The following is a 19,601-nucleotide window of genomic DNA, read 5'->3' on the forward strand; positions in this document are numbered from 1 at the left end:
AACCACTAAAACTTTAAGATTAAACGGTTCATTTATAATATTATAAAAATGGGAGAAAATGTAAAACGCGGTTTGGCGGTCGAAGTGTCCCTCACTGCTTGCCATAGAAACATGACTGCACAAGCGTGCTAGCTTTATCAACCTAAAATGCGTTAACGCAATTTGAGCGTAATAGAAAACATTCATGTGACAGTTCACCTCAGATTGTGTTGCTGATTTGAAATATATTAAACATGAGTGTGTCAAGTCTGCAAGCATTACCGTGTGTGCACTTGTATTAACTCTTGAGTCTGCGAGCGAGAGAGAGATCACTTTTTTTGGCTCACTCTTTGCTTTTCCTAATTTTACAAGTTGCAAGTTACAAAAAACACAAGCAGTCTTTGATAACGGCCGGATGTTCTCCGAGTCCGATGACTCCGATCGGCGATCGCACGGGTATTACACACAATGTTAAACAGACCCGGGACCCGAGGTAATAGATTCGGACCCGACCCGGACCCGGCTGATGATTTAAAATATAGACGGGTTGAGACACACACCGTACGGGTCCCGGGTCGGGTCCGGGGTCGACGGGTCTCGGGTGCACTGTGAAGACCTCTAATTTGTAGTCCAGATTAATTTTTTTTTTTTTTTTTTAATTCTTCAGCTACTCAAACTTTCCTTCTCACCGCACATTAGGACGATATAGACACATGTCCTCTTCCAGGCAGTTTCATAATGGGAAGTTGTGGCCTACTGGTTAGAGAATATGACTCCTAACCCTAGGGTTGTGGGTTTGAGTCTCGGGCCGGCAATACCACAACTTAGGTGTCCTTGAGCAACCCCCAACTGCTCCCTGGGCGCCGCAGCATAAATGGCTGCCCACTGCTCCGTGTGTGTTAACAGTGTGTTTGTGTGTGTGCACTTTGGATGGGTTAAATTAGATTACATCCTGTATAATCCATGAAATGAAAGAGATAGAAAACGAGGAATTGGTGTCTCACACATTTAATGGCTGGTACACGGCCACGTGCTCTTCTAATACGTGAGAGAGTAACTCTTTCTTGGCATTACAAATAAAGTAAAGACAAAATTATATTATATTGCACATATATAGGCCGTTCAGATTACTTGTTAAAGTGCAATGACATACCTTATATCTGCAGACGATGTAGGTCTGTTTGTGGATGGAGACTTTGTAACAGCCAAAACTATGTATTTTGCATGCATCACATTATAGTGCAGTGTGTATGAAAATAATAACAAGATGGCAGAGTGAACTTATCATCCAAAGTGTTTCTCACGTAGTCTTAACTTATAACACACACTGTGTGGTGATGACATAGAAGTACTTCGTGAGAACCACTATGCATTCATTCTGCCGCCTTATTATTTTTATGCACTCCGCACTATAATGTGAAGCATGCAAAATATGATAACATCCTATTATGCTTTTTCACTTTTTGAATTTTAGTCAGTGTATAGTGTGTATGTTTGGGCATAACTAAGATCTACAATGTTACAAATCTCCAAGTCCACTCCAAAGTGAACCATTTCATTTTTAAAAAATCCCTTTTTACTACAATAAACAGCTTGTTTGGACTACAGCATTGTTTTCCAAAACAATATCAAATTGATATGGCAATATTGATGCCATCCTTATCAGAAGGAACTTGCTGTTTTGGCAAGGGGTGAACAGTACTGAAAAACCATCTGAGCTGTTCACCAATCACAACACACTGGGACAGCTAACCAATCACAACACATTTTGTTTTTCGGAAGGCAGGTCTTCATCAAACCCTGAACTAATCGAGACATTTGTGACAAGCTGGGGAGAAAGGTATTGTAATAATGTAAATTATGTGAAAAACAATGTGTTTTTCGAACCACCAAGCATGAGAGCATTTTCTAGTACACCCCCAAAAGAGCATAATAGGACCCCTTTAACCACTCCTATCCAACCAGGTATTGAAGTTAGAAATCCCTGACCACTAATTAACATACTTTGTCAATAGGATAAAAGTGGGTTTTGATCAAAGTTGCTATTTTCCATGCACATAGATCTTTGATATGAATATTTTTGGTAACTAAATATCGCCAGCTAAAAAGTAACTAGTAACTTGTGCTCTGATTATTTTTTGAGAGGAGTACTTTTTACTTTTACTTAAGTACTGTTTTGACAGCAGTACTTTTACTTGTAATTGAGTATTTTTTCATCAATGTAACAGTACTTGTACTTAAGTACACATTTTCAGTACTCTTTCCACCACTGGTTGTTGCACATTTGATCGTAAGAAAAATACTATGAACATCTGCTCAACTGCTTGGTTATACACATTATTCAAAATAACATTTATCATAACATCAAAATATTGTTTTTGTGTGAATAAGTGAACAGGGTGAATTTCACATAATTTTTGTAGCATAAACTTATATATATATATATATATATATATATATATATATATATATATATATATATATATATATATATATATATATATACACACACAGTAAAAAAGGTTGGGTTGTTTTTTTAACCTAACCGTTGGGTTACACATATTGGGTCAATGTGTTGGGTTATCTTAAAAATTGTTGGGTCATTTTTTTTCGTCGTTGGGTTATTTTTAGTTATAACCCAACTGTCTCTGGCTTCAAATTTTTATAATAATAATAATAATAAACTTTATTTTATAAAGCGCCTTTAAAGGCTACTTCTCAAAGCGCTGTACACAAACAAGCAATACAAAGCTCAAACAATAAAAGTAACATCAACAATCAAATGCTAATTTAAAAAAATAAGTCTTAAGTCTACCTTTAAAAATGTCATAGCCCTGTGCTTCCCTAAGATCAGGAGGCAGAGAATTCCGACAGGAGCATATGAAGAAAAGGCCCTGTCACGTAAGCGTGTTTGAGGAACAACCAACAAGTTGGATTGAGAAGAACGCAGTCTCCGAGTTGGGGTATAGGAAGTTAACAACTCAGATAAATTATAAGGGGCCAAGCTATGCAATGCTTTATATGTCAGCATCATCATTTTAAAATCTACTCTGAATCGGACTGGGAGCTAGTGTAAGGACTCCAAAACTGGAGTGATGTGATTGCATACCCTGGACCCAGTCAATATCCTGGCGGCCGAGTTTTGTACATATTGTAGTTTGTTAAGTGTGGATTTAGAGACTCCGGCTAGAAGGGTGTTATCGTAATCTATCCTAGAGATGACAAAGGAATTCATCAGCTTTACAGCTACTGAGAAATTTAGCATAGAATGTAATCTAGCTATATTTCTGAGGTGAAAGAAGGATGATTTAAATGTACTCTGGACAAACGAATCAAATGAAAGCCTGGTATCAAAAAGTAACTCCAAGATTCCTTACTTTATCTTGAGTAGCCAAGACAGAGCCATCAATAGGCAAAGATAAGGAACCAGCTTTTGAAATTTGATGACGGAAGCCAATAAGCATAACTTCAGTTTTACCACTATTCAGACACAAACAAATCATCCATTCCTTTATCTCAGAAACACAGTCGGACAGAAAATCAACATTAAGATGTTCACCAGACTGAGTGTATATAAATCTGCATATCATCAGCATAAAAGTGTTAATGGAGGCCAAGCGATCGCAACAACTGTCCAAGTGGTGCCAGATAAATATTAAAAAGCAGAGGACTGAGCCCTGAGGAACCCAAGTGAAAACAGAGCTAATCTCAGACCTGAAACCACCCATGGAAACGAACTGAGAACGGTCTGTAAAATAGGATTTAAACCACTTCAAAGCTATCCCCGACACACCAAAATCTTGTTCAAGGTGGGCGAGTAATAGACTATGATCAACAGTATCAAAAGCTGCTCTTAAATCAAGAAAGATGAAAATGGAAATTACACCAGAGTCAGAAGCCATCAACAAATCATTGGTAACTCTGACCAAAGCCGTTTCAGTACTGTGGAATTTATGAAAACCTGACTGAAGAGGATCAAACAGGTTATTAATTGCGAGATGGTTACGTAGATGAAAGGCAACAACACGCTCAAGTATTTTTGCCATGAACGGAAGGTTGGAGATACGTCGAAAATTTTTGAAATCCTCCAGAGTAATATTTTCTTTTTTGGTACTGGGGTTACAGCAGCAATCTTTAATGCTGCTGGAACCTCCCCCATCTGCAATGAATCATTCATAATACTAAGGACAGTAGGGCTCAAAACATCGAAACAAGATTTAAATAAGCTAGTGAGAGGAAAACCAGTAAACTCAGATGAACAGAGAAGTGAGACAATGGGAGCAGATGCAACAGAAATGTGTATGCGAACACTATAAATTTTAGAGTAAAAGAATTTAAGAAAAGAATCACATAGCTGTTGAGAAACAGGCAAGGTGGTGGCAGCATCAACTTTAACGGTCCAGTCAGAGACTCAGTGCGGACATCAGCGTCAGCCTGCCTGACTATGAAGGGTAAGTAACTGTTAATATAAACGTTTGATGTATATAACTGTTATAACATAAAGTTTGTGTCTGATACGTTAATTTTTTTTAATACATTAAAAAGTTTGTGTTCCCTTTAGTCCGTTTGTTTCCCCCAGAGAATTAGATCGATTGTAAATGAATGCTATTCCTGTTTGTTCGCCAGCATTAATACATTAAAAGATTTAATGTTTAGACAAGCATTACTTATAGTTAATAAAAATTGTCTGGTGAAATGTGAAAGTTTGACGAAATCATTAGAATTAAGCAAGAAAGCTTTATTTATACTAGTGCCCCAAATTTACATAACGTTAACATTACTCCTACAACCAACCTTTAAGTCATATGCATTTTAGGGGACCAGCACTAATTAATTGTACAGTAAAAGTGTTTTTATGGTTTATTCATATTGAATATTCTTATGCATCTATTAGAATACCCTATAATTACAGCAATTTCTCTTATGAAGCTAGATTGATTGACATGTTTTTTTTATGTGTTTTGCTAAATGTGTTTATACTTCTGTTTTATACAAAGGACTTTTTTTGTGAAGAAAAAATTGCAACAATAGAATTTCTGCCTGAACATTTCAAGGTAAGTAACCTATTTAAATTAATGATACCATGATACATACATACAAGTTTTAAATTTTACTTAGACTTATGACTTCCAAAAATGAGGTGAAATAAGTGTATTGCCGGATTCCGTCCAACAAAGCTTTCCTTCAATTACAGTGTACTTTTGTTCCTCCCTACAAGTCCCAATCAGTTTAAGGGTAAAGGGTGGTAAAATTTACTCACATTAGCCGCAAATATTGGCACAAATTTTCTGGAGGGAAATCTACTGACCGACATCTCATGAAGCACGTTTAGTCCAACGAAACAATAACGTTGTAATATGGATCATAATTACTTTGTTTACGTTTCAGTTCTTCAGCGACAGAACTGCTTGTGTCCGTTATGGAATAACTCACGGTCAGAAACTGTGTCTTGGTAGTAAAAAAACGGCATGGTTTAGCAGTGTACAGTGTCACAAACAGAATGAGACGATCCACCGGAAAAAAGAATGAATGAAAGATAGTATATTGGAAGTTTGGCGCTCCCTCAGCTGATGGAGGCGGAACTTATAGCGATCGCTTTTTTCTTTCTTTTATTTTTCAACAGTTTTTATATGTGTGAGAGTGTGTTTTATGTTGAATGTGAATGTATCTGCATGATTACCATCTGTTTGAGTGCAAATCAGCCCAAATCAGCTCACTATTACTGTATGATCACGGCTATCAAAGTGAACGCGTCTATATGAATAGAGAGAGTGGATTATTTACTTTATGGCACATTTGTGTTATTACCATCTGTATAAGTGGCCATCAGCACATCAGCACTTATTTGCATCGTAATTCATTGTAAATACTGCATTTCTAGCAATCTCAGGATGTTCTATATTGGCAAACAAAGTTAAATCTTTTTTTTATTTTTCTTATTATTCTTATTTTTCTCACTCAAATTATTGTTATTGTATTTTTCTAGTGCTCAAGTAAATCACTTTTATGATGTCTAAGTTTCTGTCTAGTGTTTTATAACTGAAAAAAAAAAACTATGCAGTGGTATGATTACCTTCACCTTTTTTGTATAAGACAAGTTGTAAAAATAAAAATGGTTCCAAGAAGATATTTAGAAAAAAAAAATGACAATTTTATTTTTTGGGTGTATTATCACTTTAACCAATTTAAATTCCCTATAGCTTTTAACTCATTTAAATTCACTCATTTGTAAAGTAAGTGTATCAATGAAATATCATCACAATGCATGTTAACTGAACTTTTTTTTTTTTTTTTTTTAAGGTTGGCACTAATTAGTGCTGTACTTGAATCATGAGACAAGCCATAATCCACATGTCCTGGTGCTTGGTGAAAAAGGAAAACTTATATTATTTTATTAAAAGTTTTTATTATTTTTAAACAGGGAGGCTATGGACCAGAAGACGATACTAAAAGCAGTCGATATGTGCTTCAAAATTTTCTTTGTATATGACATCTACTACCTAATCAGTAAAAAACTTTTTTATCATCAGTAGGCCCAGCAGTATATTTTTTATTATTATTACTTGACTTTATTATTATTTTTTGTTTGATTATTATATTTTATATTCATTTTATTTGAAAGTCGTAATATTTGCCAAGTATAGTAACCCATATTCGGAATTGGTGCTCTGCATTTAACCCATCCAAGTGCACACACAGAGCAGTGAGAAGTGAACACACACCCGGAGCAGTGGGCAGCTATAGATCCAGCGCCCAGGGAGCAACTGAGGGTTCAGTGCCTTGCTCAAGGGCACTTCAGCCATGAGTATTGAGGGTGAAAGAGAGCACTGTTCATACACTCTCCCCCACCTACAACTCCTGCCAGCACCGAGACTCAAACCTGCGACTTTCGTGTTACAGGTCCAACTCTCTAAACATTAGGCCATAGCTGTGAACTGTATTTGCACATTTGTGTGTTTTGATATGAATATGAATTTGTACATCTTGAAAATGCCAGTTGTATTTTTACACATTCTGTATATTAAAATATATTTGTAAATGTGTTATAAGCATATTAAAATAAAATCTGTAATTTACAACAAAGTTGTTTCAAAATATGGTTGTGTTAAGTAATTTCTTTATAAAAATACTGATGTTAATATGAATAATTAACTTAACTGTTGGGTGACTTTTAACCCAACAGGATTTTAACCCACATATGGGAAGGTGCTATATAGTTGGGTTACAGGTTGGGTTAGTTTAAACCCAACATTTGCCGTGTGTGTGTGTGTGTGTGTGTATATATATATATATATATATATATGAAGAATTTGGTTCCAAAATGCGATAAACGGCAATTTAGAAAAAAACGAGTTACCGCCAAAACAAGCTCCCCATTGACTCTCTATTCAAAGTTTGATAATCAGTTTTTAACAAAACGCGATATCCGCCGTGTTTCGCTGCCCTGTTTCTTCCCTTTTTTCTCAAACAGAGACAAACGCCAGTCCTGTTTTTCCGAAAAAAGCCCTACAGTTCCATTCGACCAATCACCGTGCACCATTCCATGACGCAAACTGTCATGGCGGCACCCTGTCAGTAGACGCCGGTAAACACTCGCCTCAGACTTTTAAGTTTTTATATAGGCTACTAAAATGAATAACTTTGATGGTATTGAGGAGCCAATGGTTGTGTCGTCTGTGGGAAAGAAGCGGAAGCGGTCAAAAGACAACCATGCAAGGGAAGTCAGAAAGAAAGTCAGGCGGTGGCAAAATACCGACGATTGCTTGTTCTCACAGTGAATCAAAAAACTTTTGTCATGCCGACAAACTGACAGCTGACGATCTTGTAAAAAACTTCGACACTCTCTACTGTCATACCACAAAGGCCGAACAAGACCAAGCAATTTTACGCCTGATAACAGTAAAACGGGTACAGCGAAGACGTCCCAAGGTGGCAATTGAAGATGCACAGAAGGAGAGGGAGATCACGAACAAGTTCTACTTGCTCTCCAAGGATCATCCCACGAAGGTTCCTGTCTGCAAGGCAACTTTCTGTGCAGTGCTGGGTGAGTTTATTTGTTTTATTTCATAAATAAATAAATAGATAGATAAATTAATAAACAGATAGATAAATACACAAATATATAAATAAATAACATGCTAAAAGTGAGATATTATGTAAAAAGTTATTCAAGTTATTGGTTTGTAGGCCAACCCCAATTCAGGCTGAAATGGGTTTGTGGTTGACTGCCACTGTATATTCTGATGAGCCACTAGCCTATGCTATCTCAGTTTCCTCTTAACAAAGAAATAAATTGTTATTTTAACTTGTCATTGCAGGTATTGGCAAAGATAGAGTAGCTCGAGTGGCAAGATATTATGCAGAGAATGCTGAGGCCAGACCAGAACATAGGGGTGGTGCTTGCAAAGTTACAGAAAATGAAGAAAAGAATAAGAAGAAACTTGTGATGGATCACATTCAAACATTCACTTGTAGGGCAAGCCACTATGGCAGAAGAGGAGCACCTGGGCGGAAAATACCTTTCCAGTGACCTCAGCGTAAAAAAAATGCATAATTTGTTCAAGCAGCAAAATAATGATGCTGTTAGCTACTCTCTCTATTACAGTGTTTTCCGATACAATTTCAACCTTGCATTTGGACATCCAGCCACCGACGCGTGTTCTACATGTGCAAAGTTTCATCTCACAGTAAAGAACCCCAGCTTGCCCGAAGAGGAGAAGCGTACAGCATCAGCATCTTTCATTTTGCATCCCAGACGAGCAAGGGTGTTTTATGATTTCCTTGGGCAAAGTGACAATGCAGCATTGACAGTCTGCTTCAACATGATGGAGAATCTGGTACTCCCAAAAACCCCCATTGGTCAGGCGTACTACTCCCGCCAGCTCTACATGTACATCTTTGGTGTTGTTGTCCATGCTGGGAAAGGCAGCAAGCAAAGCAAGGATGACATCCATCTTTACACGTGGATGGAACACAAGAACAGAAAAGACAGTAATTTGACTGCTTCTGCTCTGAACCACTGTTTTGTTTTCGACAGCCATTGAATGTTGCACTTTGCAATGTTCAGAAGTTGAGATTATTCAGTGATTCCTGTTTTGGACAAAACAAAAATGTGAATGTTCTGTCAATGCTGTTTGCTTTAACAAAGCAGAATTGTCCTAATATGATCACGGAATATGTGTTTCCCATCAGGGGATACAGTTTCCTTCCTGTTGACCGCGTTTTTGAGAGGATTGAGCAGCAGATTCGAAAGCACAATACCAACCTCATGCCAGAAGAGTACTATGACATTTTGAGGAACCATGGACATGTCCATGTCTACGGCCAGGACTGACAAGCTTATGATTTCAAGAAGGCAACACAGGTTTTTGTAAAGCCACAGAAGTCATTCAAGCTCAGTGATGCTAGAATGCTGGAACTTAGGAATGACAAACTTGGATTCAAGACTGTGTACAACAGTGACTTCTGCTATCACTCGGTTTTGAAGCGACGACAGAACTGGGCAAACTTCAAGCCGAGTCAGCTCCCAAATGTAAGCACAGTGAAGGATGCAAAAAGAAAGGATGTGCTTAACTTGCTTGCTGAAATTGGTGCCAGTGACACTGTGCGTGCCTTCTATGATGGAGCACTCATTGTAAATGATGCCGACCGTGACAGCCCCGAAGAATAATTCTGCCGATTGTGCCTTTTGAGTTCATGGTTTCAGTGCATAATAAGTGTGTGTGAACACGTGTGTGTGAGAAATACCTGAGCAAACAGGAGGAGGAGTTAAGTGAGTGCGGAGAAAGTCTGTGTGTAGTTGGGTGTGTCTAGATAATGGCACTTCACAATGGCACTGAATTGTAGTTGTCCATAATAAATAGATAGATAGATAAATAAATACATAGATAAATAGATAGATAAATAACATGCACTACAACATGATTAATGTATTTCATATATCTGTGTTCCACTATAAGAAATTTGTTCAAGTTGGCATTGTTATGTAAATCGACTGTCATGGTTGCTTATAGCCTAGTTATGTTGCACATCTCACACAGATGTATTGTTTATTTAAAGTTATATTTTGCACAGTTATGTTTTAATGACACAGAAATATTGTTTTTATGAACATGTTTTTATGATGCATTGTGATGGATGTATTTTTTAGAAAATCTGTTGTCCACGTTTGGGATTTGTATAGATAACTTACTATTTAATACTATTTAACTTAATAATTGCACAGTTTTGTACATTGTTTTGAAAATTTTATGAATGTAGTGAACAGAATAACAAGATGAATGCAACAGAAACAAAATTTTGCTCTAATGTTACGTATGAGTTCAGGATGAATTTGAAATGTTGCTATTAACAGCATTAATATCAGACTGAAATGAATGCAATCTGAAAAAGGCAGCGAGATGAATGTACTTTTAAAAATTGGTTTAATGGTTTAATATAAGTGATGTTGTTCAAGTTTTGGGGTTTGTCATATGTATAGACAACCTTTCCTTGTTATTCATTGTTATGTCTTTGCTCAATTTCATACAGAAAGTGAGTTTTTGTTGATGAAATGGATTTGTAGCATTTTGGGGAAAAACATGTCATGGATATATTGGATTTTGGAGAGAAAAAAATTTATTTGTTTAATAAATGTTTAAAATCAAAATATGGATTTGATTTTTCTATGTTATTACAAACTCATAATGATATATTACAGTTGGAAACAGAAAATAACAGTTTTCATACAAACAGTCTTTTGGGAAAGAAAATGCCTTTTTTCTCAATTTAACAATTTTGGATTTATAGCGTTTTGGAACCAAACTCTTCATATATAGATAGATAGATAGACAGACACACACACACACACACACACACACACGGCAGGGCCCCAAAACACCAGATAAGTAAAACTTTGTGAGCCTAAATGTAACATTACCACAAACAGACATTAAAGATAAATGAAGAATACACACCAACCTCTTTCTGGTTCCTCATGTTTTATTCTCCCGTTTTCTGATTCCTCATGTTTTATTCTGCAGGATTCTGGTTCCTCGTGTTTTATTCTCACGGTTTCCAGTTCCTCGTGTTTTATTCTCCAGGTTTCTGGTTCCTCTTGTTTTATTATCCAGGTTTCTGGTTCCTCCTGTTTTATTCTCACGGTTTCTAGTTCCTCCTGTTTTATTCTCCAGGTTTCTGGTTCCTCGTGTTTTATTCTCCAGGTTTCTGGTTCCTTGTGTTCTATTATCCAGGTTTCTGGCTCCTCGTGTTTTATTCTACAGGTTTCTGGTTCCATGTGTTTTATTCTCCAGGTATCTAGTTCCTCATGTTTTATTCTCCAGGTTTCTGGTTCCTCTTGATTTATTCTCCAGGTTTCTGGTTCCTCGTGTTTTATTCCGCATTTTTCTGGTTCCTCATATTTTATTCCCCATGTTTCTTGATCCTCGTGTTTTATTCTCCAGGTTTCTGGTTCCTCGTGTTCACTCTCCTCTTTAACAAACATCATTTTCACAGCAGCAGATCTTAGTTCAGCTGATACTCCTCCAGATATTCCTGCATGTTTCAAAACTTAGACGACTGTGAAGATGAAAATATTACAGGTACGCCTATTTACTGAACTGATTAAGAAACTGTATTTTTATCTTAAAAGAAACGTTTCTAACTGTTTGTATTAAGGGAGCATGCCGACAAAACAACAACAGAGAGCGCGGCGAAAATAATTCTTCCTCCTCTGAGGTTTACTGGTGTTTGTAAAACAAACGAATGTGTGTAGCGCCTCCCGCTGGACTGGAGAGTGCGAGGTGCGGAACAAAAACACCCCAGACAGCACACATACGTTGTGCTGATGTCGGCACGGTATCGGTCAGGGAGCGTTTGATAGGAAAGATTTCGCCGCAAGGTCGGCCTCTGATCGGAAATGCTCTCCGGCCGATGATGGGACGATGCATCCCGGCCGCTCTGCGTGGATGCGGTTCACCGGCGTTTTGATCATCGTTATGGACCATATATAACAAAACAATACACACCTCTTTCAAGAACAGATGCAACTTTATTAATATTTTCATTTATTTCATATTACATGTACAAATACATTAACATTTACCCGATGCTTTGATCAAAAGTGGATAATTCGGGATTATTTGTAGTCTTTTGAAATTCAACCATGATTTTACTACAGCTTTTGCAGTAAAACCATAGTAAAAACAAAATCAACCATAGTTTTACTACAATCACCATGGTTTAACTATGACTGTTGCAGTAAAACATTAGTATCTACCAAAATAACCACGACTACATTACTTGCATGGTTATATGTTGTATGAGTATAGCACTTTTTTACAATACTTATTTCAAAGTAGGTTTACATAAAATGCATGTTTCAAGGTTGCAGTTTAAAAAGCCAGAGGTGACAGACTCATTGGGAAAGACCATCTACTAGTTCATAATAAAAAGTCATGTGTTCAGTGCTGTCAACATCGCAGGCTAACTATGGCAAAAACTTTTTATAAAGAGTTACATAAACACATAAATAATAATTAAAGCAATTAAAATATATACATAGTTTATACATATTTATTTACACACACATATATATATATATTATAAATAAGTAATTAAAATGTTTTAAATTGCATGATACAAATTCTAAAATATTTTCTGATAAAATCTTACTAAACAAGTCTCTTTTTTTGTGTTCAGTTCACATTAACATTATCTTTCAACATTTTTAAAGGGTAAGTTAAAAAATGTTCAATCCATTTTGTATTGTTATATTGTTGGTAACATTTGTAAAAGAACAATGTTTATTCTTTCTCCAAGATACCGTTTATTTGTCAGCAAAACTGATGCAAAACAACATGTTTTCATTTAGATGCTGCATTGTGTCATTTTGTTAAAACTCCTCATCCTGTAGAGTGCTGCTTACAAATAAAATTGGACATGTAGGTTCACATAACTCAGAGAGCGTAAATACTGTTCATTTACAGATATTAGAGATGTTGCAATAAAGCAGGTTGAAAATCATTAAATTTACTCTTATAGGCAAAATAAGGAAAATATCTGTTTTGTCTGTTCAATATTTTGTGTGTTCATGTACAGTTGTTGTCGTCTGTAGTCTTTGTGAGCGTTGGCATCATCTGAAGTCTTCACAAGTGAGTTTGGATTCAGTCTGGAGCTGCTGTAATCTCTAGAAACCTTGGGATGGCCATCCTGAGATGACAGGGAAATCAAAAGAAGAAAGTTTAGCATAGCTGCTGCTGTTCATATTATTTCAGACAAAAGATTATTTATTTCATCACATATAACTGGAGTGGATGGTCATTACATGTGTTGTGTGAATACTAAACTATGTATTTTAATCTAATTTAAACAAAAAAAAAAGTGTTAAAAAGTGCAAGCTAGTGTTAGAGGTCTGTACACATACACACACACAAATACAATTGCATAATTAATGAAAGAAAATAGAATATAAAAAGATTAGAAAGGTAGTTAGAATTTTTTTAAAGCATAGAATTAGAATAGTGAGTGTTAAAGTTAGAGGGTCAAATAAAGATGGAAGAGACTAAGCTGTCTGGATTGAGTGTCAGCATTTGACCTCCTGTAGTTTGTCTCCGTGCCTCTAGAGGTCCCCTGTGTTCCCTTCTGTCTTTGTTCTTCTTTGTCTACTCTTGTTAGCGTTATCCAGGTCACCTGTGCCTTGTTTCTGTTAGAGTATTTTAGCTGAGTCTTTCCCTTGTTTGACACCTGGTTTTTGAGTTCAGGCTGCATGATACCAGCTCTGTATTTACTATTTCTTCCAAGTCCTCCCATGCTACCTCAAGTAAGGTGTTCCTAGTTATTTGTTTGTTCACACGCTCTTGATCTGTTTTCTCCCCTTGTGGAGTTTTTATTTTCCCTTGTGGTTTTGTTTTCCCATTATCTCTCTTGTTATTAATTCCTCTGTCTGAGAATAACTTTTGTTGGAGTTTTTGGCTTGCAAAGTCCTTTTTTTAATAAACCAAAATTGCTTGGAGTACTGCCTTGAGTATTTCAATTGGGTCCAATTGAAATTGGGTCAATAAGATAGACCCTCTATCTTATTGACTCCCCTGAGTACCCTGTTATCCTGGGTCACCCTTGGCTGTGCAGACACAATCCCCATATCGACTGGCCCACTGGCACTATCCTAAGCTGGGGCTCTACTTGCCAACTCTCCTGCCAACTTCAGAGTTCCCCAGCCCCTTGTTTGGAGTTTCAAGAGTCTATCGACCTGTCTCGAGTCCCCAGAGTTTATCATAAGTTTAAGGCAGTGTTCAGCAAGTCCCGGGCCACCTCCTTACCACCTCACCACGCTTATGACTGTGCTATTGAATTACTCCCTGGCTTGCCCTCCCAGGGGTCAGATCTTCTCCATGTCTCCCCCAGAGCGCTCAGCTAAGGAGTCCTTGGCAGCCGGTATCATCCGTGCCTCAACCTCCCCAGCTGGGGCAGGTTTCTTCTTTGTTCAGAAGAAAGACGGGGGTCTTAGGCCTTGTATTGATTACCGGGGCCTCAACAAGATCACGGTTCGTAATCGATACCCTCTACCGCTCATGGCCACTGCCTTTGAACTGCTTCAAGGAGCCTCTGTTTTCACTAAACTGGATCTCCGCAATGCTTACCATCTTGTGCGGATCCGGCAGGGAGACGAATGGAAGACTGCCTTCAACACCCCCACAGGCCACTATGAGTATCTCGTAATGCCGTTCGGACTCACCAATGCCCCCGCAGTGTTCCAAGCACTAATTAATGATGTCCTCCGGGACCTTCTTAATCAATTCGTCTTTGTATACCTTAACGATATTCTCATTTTCTCAAAGTCACTGGAGGAGCATGAGGGGCATGTAAGCAGGGTTCTCCAGAGACTCCTTGATAATCACCTCTACGTAAAGCCAGAGAAGTGTGAATTTCATGTTACCCAGGCTCAGTTTCTCAGATTCATTGTCACTCCTGGCCACCTGGAGATGGACCCTAAGAAGGTAGAGGCGATCCACAACTGGCCCATACCTACTAATGTGAAGGAGGTACAACGTTTCATTTGCTTTGCAAACTTCTACAGGAAGTTCATTAAGAATTTCAGCTCTGTTGTTGCCCCTTTGACAGCACTTACTAAGGGAGGAGGTACCAAGGTTCAGTGGAGTCCGGAGGCAGCGGGGGCCTTCGAAGATCTCAAGCGCCGTTTCACTTCCGCTCCTATTCTTCTGATTCCTGACCCAGACAGACCTTTTGTGGTGGAGGTGGATGCCTCAGAGGTGGGGGTGGGGGCCATCCTGTCGCAGAGAGGTACAGATGGAAAGTTACACCCTTGCGCCTTCATGTCTCGTCGCCTGTCGGATGCCGAGCGCAACTACCACGTGGGGGATCGTGAGTTGCTCGCAGTTAAACTGGCCTTGGAGGAGTGGCGCCACTGGCTCGAGGGGGCCCAGCACCCTTTCCAGGTTCTCACGGACCACAAAAACCTGGAGTATCTCCAGCAGGCTAAGTGGTTGAATCCTCGGCAAGCTAGGTGGTCACTGCTTTTTAATCGATTCCAGTTTCTCCTATCTTACAGACCTGGCACCAAGAACGTCAAGCCAGATGCCCTGTCTCGAGCCTACTCCCCTGAGACACAAGAGAAGCCTTTGACCCCAATAATTCAGAGGTCTAGTATTGTCGCGCCCCTTCAGTGGGAACTGGAAAGAATGGTGCGAGAGGCCCTTGCCCATGAGCCTGATCCAGGTGGTGGTCCCCCTGGACGCCTGTTCGTTCCTCTAGCGGCCCGATCCCGGGTCTTGCAGTGGGCTCATGAGTCTCCCTTGACTTGCCATCCAGGAAGTGCCCGCACCCTTGACTTTCTCCAGCGGCGGTTTTGGTGGCCATCCATCAAGTGGGACGTTAAAGTCTATGTGGAGGCCTGCTCCGTATGCAATCAAGGGAAGTCTGCACATCAGCGACCTCAGGGACTGCTCCGTCCCTTACCTATTCCCCGCAGGCCATGGTCCCATCTCTCTCTGGACTTTGTTACCGGGCTTCCGCCATCCAAGGGCAATACAGTCATCCTGGTGGTTGTAGACCGGTTCTCCAAAGCGGCCCGGTTCATTCCCCTGCCCAAGCTGCCTTCAGCCAAGGAGACTGCGGAGCTCCTCATGAACCATGTCTTCCGCATATTTGGTATTCCCCTGGACATTGTCTCTGACCGAGGTCCCCAGTTCTCGCCACGGTCCTGGGGAGCCTTCTGCAGGCTTATTGGGGCAACGGCCAGCCTATCGTCTGGGTTCCATCCGGAGTCTAAAGGCCAGACGGAACGTATTTATCAGGACCTGGAGACCACCCTACGGTGTATGGCGGCTAACAATCCCACGTCTTGGGCCACCTATATTATTTGGGCTGAATATGCCCATAACACCCTCCAGTCCTCGGCCACTGGACTATCCCCCTTTGAATGCCAGTTTGGATATACCCCTCCATTATTCCCAGAGGAAGAGGCACAAGTTGGTGTTCCCTCGGCCCAACGCTTTGTCCAACGCTGTCGGCTTACATGGAGGAAGGCCAGACGTACCCTCCTTCGGACTTCCCAGAGGTACCAGGTTCAGGCTAATCGTAGCCGTCGGACAGCCCCCAACTTTTGAGCTGGTCAAAGTGTTTGGCTATCTACTAAGCACCTGCCCCTCCAGGTCGAATCCAAGAAACTCTCCCAGAAATACATCGGCCCTTTTCGCATAGCAAGGAAAGTTAACCCTGTTTCTTATCGTTTATTTCTCCCTCGTTCCCTTACAATTAACCCCACATTTCATATCTCTTTACTAAAACCTGTCTTGTCTTCTCCGTTTGCTCCCCCGCACAGGCCCCCTCCACCTCCCAGGATCATCAGCGGCCAGCCAGCCTACACAGTGCGCCGGATACTGGACTCCCAGAGGGTCCAGAACTCATTACAATATCTGGTGGACTGGGAGGGCTATGGGCCAGAGGAGCGCCCCTGGGTTCCAGCCAAAGACATCCTTGACCCAAGTTTAATCCGGGAGTTTCACACCCGGAGGCCTGGGTGTTCTGGAAGGAACGTCAGGAGCCGTTCCTAGAGGAGGGGGTCCTGTCAGCATTTGACCTCCTGTAGTTTGTCTCCGTGCCTCATAGAGGTCCCCTGTGTTCCCTTCTGTCTTTGTTCTTCTTTGTCTACTCTTGTTAGCGTTATCCAGGTCACCTGTGCCTTGTTTCTGTTAGAGTATTTTAGCTGAGTCTTTCCCTTGTTTGACACTTGGTTTTTGAGTTCAGGCTGCATGATACCAGCTCTGTATTTACTAGTTCTTCCAAGTCCTCCCATGCTACCTCAAGTAAGGTGTTCCTAGTTATTTGTTTGTTCACACGCTCTTGATCTGTTTTCTCCCCTTGTGGAGTTTTTATTTTCCCTTGTGGTTTTGTTTCCCCATTATCTCTCTTGTTATTAATTCCTCTGTCTGAGAAGAACTTTTGTTGGATTTTTTGGCTTGCAAAGTCCTTTTTTTTATATAAACCAAAATTGCTTGGAGTACTGCCTTGAGTATTTCAATTGGGTCCAACACCTCAGCCTCTGTGGCCTAGTGGCAGATCTCTCACCCACCTCACCAGAGACCCAAGTTCTAGCCCGGCCCGTGACATTGAGTTGGGGAGGTCATTCCACCAGGAGGGAACATTTAATTTAAAAGTCCGTAAAAGTGACTTTGTGCTTCTTTGGGATGGCACAATCAAGCGACGTTCACTTGCAGAACACAAGCTTCTAGAGTGCACATAAGTCTGAAGTAACAAATTTAGGTAAATGGGTGCAGAGCCAGTGGTAGTTTGTAGGCAAAAATAAATGCCTTGATTTTATACGAGCAGCTATTGGAAGCCAGTGCAAATTGATAAACAGAGGTGTGACATGTATTCTTTTTGGCTCATTAAAAATTAATCTTACTGCCGCGTTCTGAATTAATTGTAAAGGTTTGATAGAATTGGCTGGAACACCTGCCAAGAGGGCATTGCAATAGTCCAGCCTGGACAGAACAAGAGCTTGAACAAGGAGTTGTGCAGCATGTTCCAAAAGAAAGGGCTTGATCTTCTTGATGTTGAATAAAGCAAATCTGCAGGATCGGACAGTTTTAGCAATGTGGTCTGCGAAAGTCAGCTGATCATCAATCATAACTCCAAGGCTTCTGGCTGTTTTTGAAGGAGTTATGGTTGATGTGCCTAACTTGATGGTGAAATTGTGATGAAACGATGGGTTTGCTGGAATCACAAGCAGTTCTGTCTTGGCAAGGTTGAGTTGAAGGTCCATCATCCAGGAAGAAATGTCTGTTAGACAAGTTGAGATGTGAATAGCTACCGTCGGATCGTCAGGATGGAATGAGAGGTAGAGTTGAGTGTCATCAGCATAGCAGTGGTATGAAAAGCCATGTTTCTGAATGACAGAACCTAATGATGCCATGTAGACAGAGAAGAGGAGTGGTCCAAGAACTGAGCCCTGAGGCACCTCAGTAGTTAGATGTTGTGAATTGGACACCTCACCTCTCCAAGATACTTTGAAGGAACTATCTGATAGGTAAGACTCAAACAATTGAAGTGTGGTTCCTGAGATGCCTTTTGCCAGTAGGGTTGATCTGGTGGTTAACCGTGTCAAAAGCAGCGGACAGATCAAGCAGGATAAGTACTGAAGATTTGGATTCCGCTCTTGCTAGTCTTAGAGCTTCAACAACTGAGAGCAAGGCAGTCTCAGTTGAATGTCCACTTCTGAAGCCAGATTGGTTGTTGTCAAAGAGGTTGTTGTGTGTGAGAAATGTAGAGACTTGGTTGCAATGAAACAACACAGTTGCAATGAAAGGAAGAAGGGAAACTGGGCTGTAGTTCTCTAAAAGAGATGGATTGAGGTTGGGTTTTTAAGTAGTGGAGTTATACGTACCTGACTAAATGATGAGGGAAAAAGACCAGTGTGGAGGGATGTGTTGATGATGTGAGTGAGTGCAGGTACAACTGCAGGAGAAATGGCTTGAAGGAGATGAGATGGAATAGGATCAAACGGGCAAGTTGTAGGGTGATTAGAAAGGATGAGTTTTGAGACTTCTGCCTCAGAGAGTGAAGAGAAGGATGTAAATGAGTGTAAGTTTGCTGGTGATATGAGCTTGACTGATTGTGGTGTGGAAAGTTGTGCACTAATGTGTTTAATTTCATTAATGAAAAACGTTGCAAATTTGTCAGCTATTAGAGATGAAGCAGGAGGGGGAGGAGGAGGACAAAGAAGTGAGGAAAATGTTTTAAAAAGCATGTGAGAGTTAGACAAATTGTTAATTTTGTTATGGTAGTATGTAATTTTAGCAGTGGAGACATTAGCAGAGAAAGAAGATAGGAGTGACTGATACATATTAAGGTCAGTAGAATTTCTGGATTCGCGCCACACCCTTTCAACAGCTCTAAGCTTAGAACGGTGTTCGCATAGAACATCAGATAACCAAGGGGCAGAAGGGGTGTTACGGGCTGGCCTGGAAGATAAGGGGCAAACAGTGTCTAAACAAGATGTAAGAGTGGAGCAGAAAGTATCAGTAGCACTGTTAACATCCAAAGATGTAAACAGTTTAGGGGAAGGAAGTGAAGAAAGCCGTGAGGGTGAAAGTGTGCGTAGGTTACGTCGAAAGATGACATGT

General features: G+C 40.0%; 1 protein-coding gene across 5 annotated transcripts in view; it reads right to left on the minus strand.

Moving 5' to 3' along the window:
* LOC127953350 (zinc finger protein 271) overlaps window positions 1–19,601 on the minus strand; it is a 408,540-nt gene that overhangs the window by 81,781 nt on the left and 307,158 nt on the right. Inside the window, exon 1 of one of the 5 annotated variants that reach the window (XM_052552550.1) lies at window positions 10,939–11,652. The exons of the other annotated variants lie outside the window; for them this stretch is intronic. Within the exon in view, the coding sequence (XP_052408510.1) occupies window positions 10,939–11,464 (526 nt within the window). The 5' untranslated portion in view covers window positions 11,465–11,652. Of the gene's footprint in view, window positions 1–10,938; window positions 11,653–19,601 lie in introns of those variants that run through there. 5 annotated transcript variants of the gene reach the window in all.

Source organism: Carassius gibelio, chromosome B3 (assembly GCF_023724105.1).
Source record: "Carassius gibelio isolate Cgi1373 ecotype wild population from Czech Republic chromosome B3, carGib1.2-hapl.c, whole genome shotgun sequence".
NCBI lineage: Eukaryota > Metazoa > Chordata > Actinopteri > Cypriniformes > Cyprinidae > Carassius > Carassius gibelio.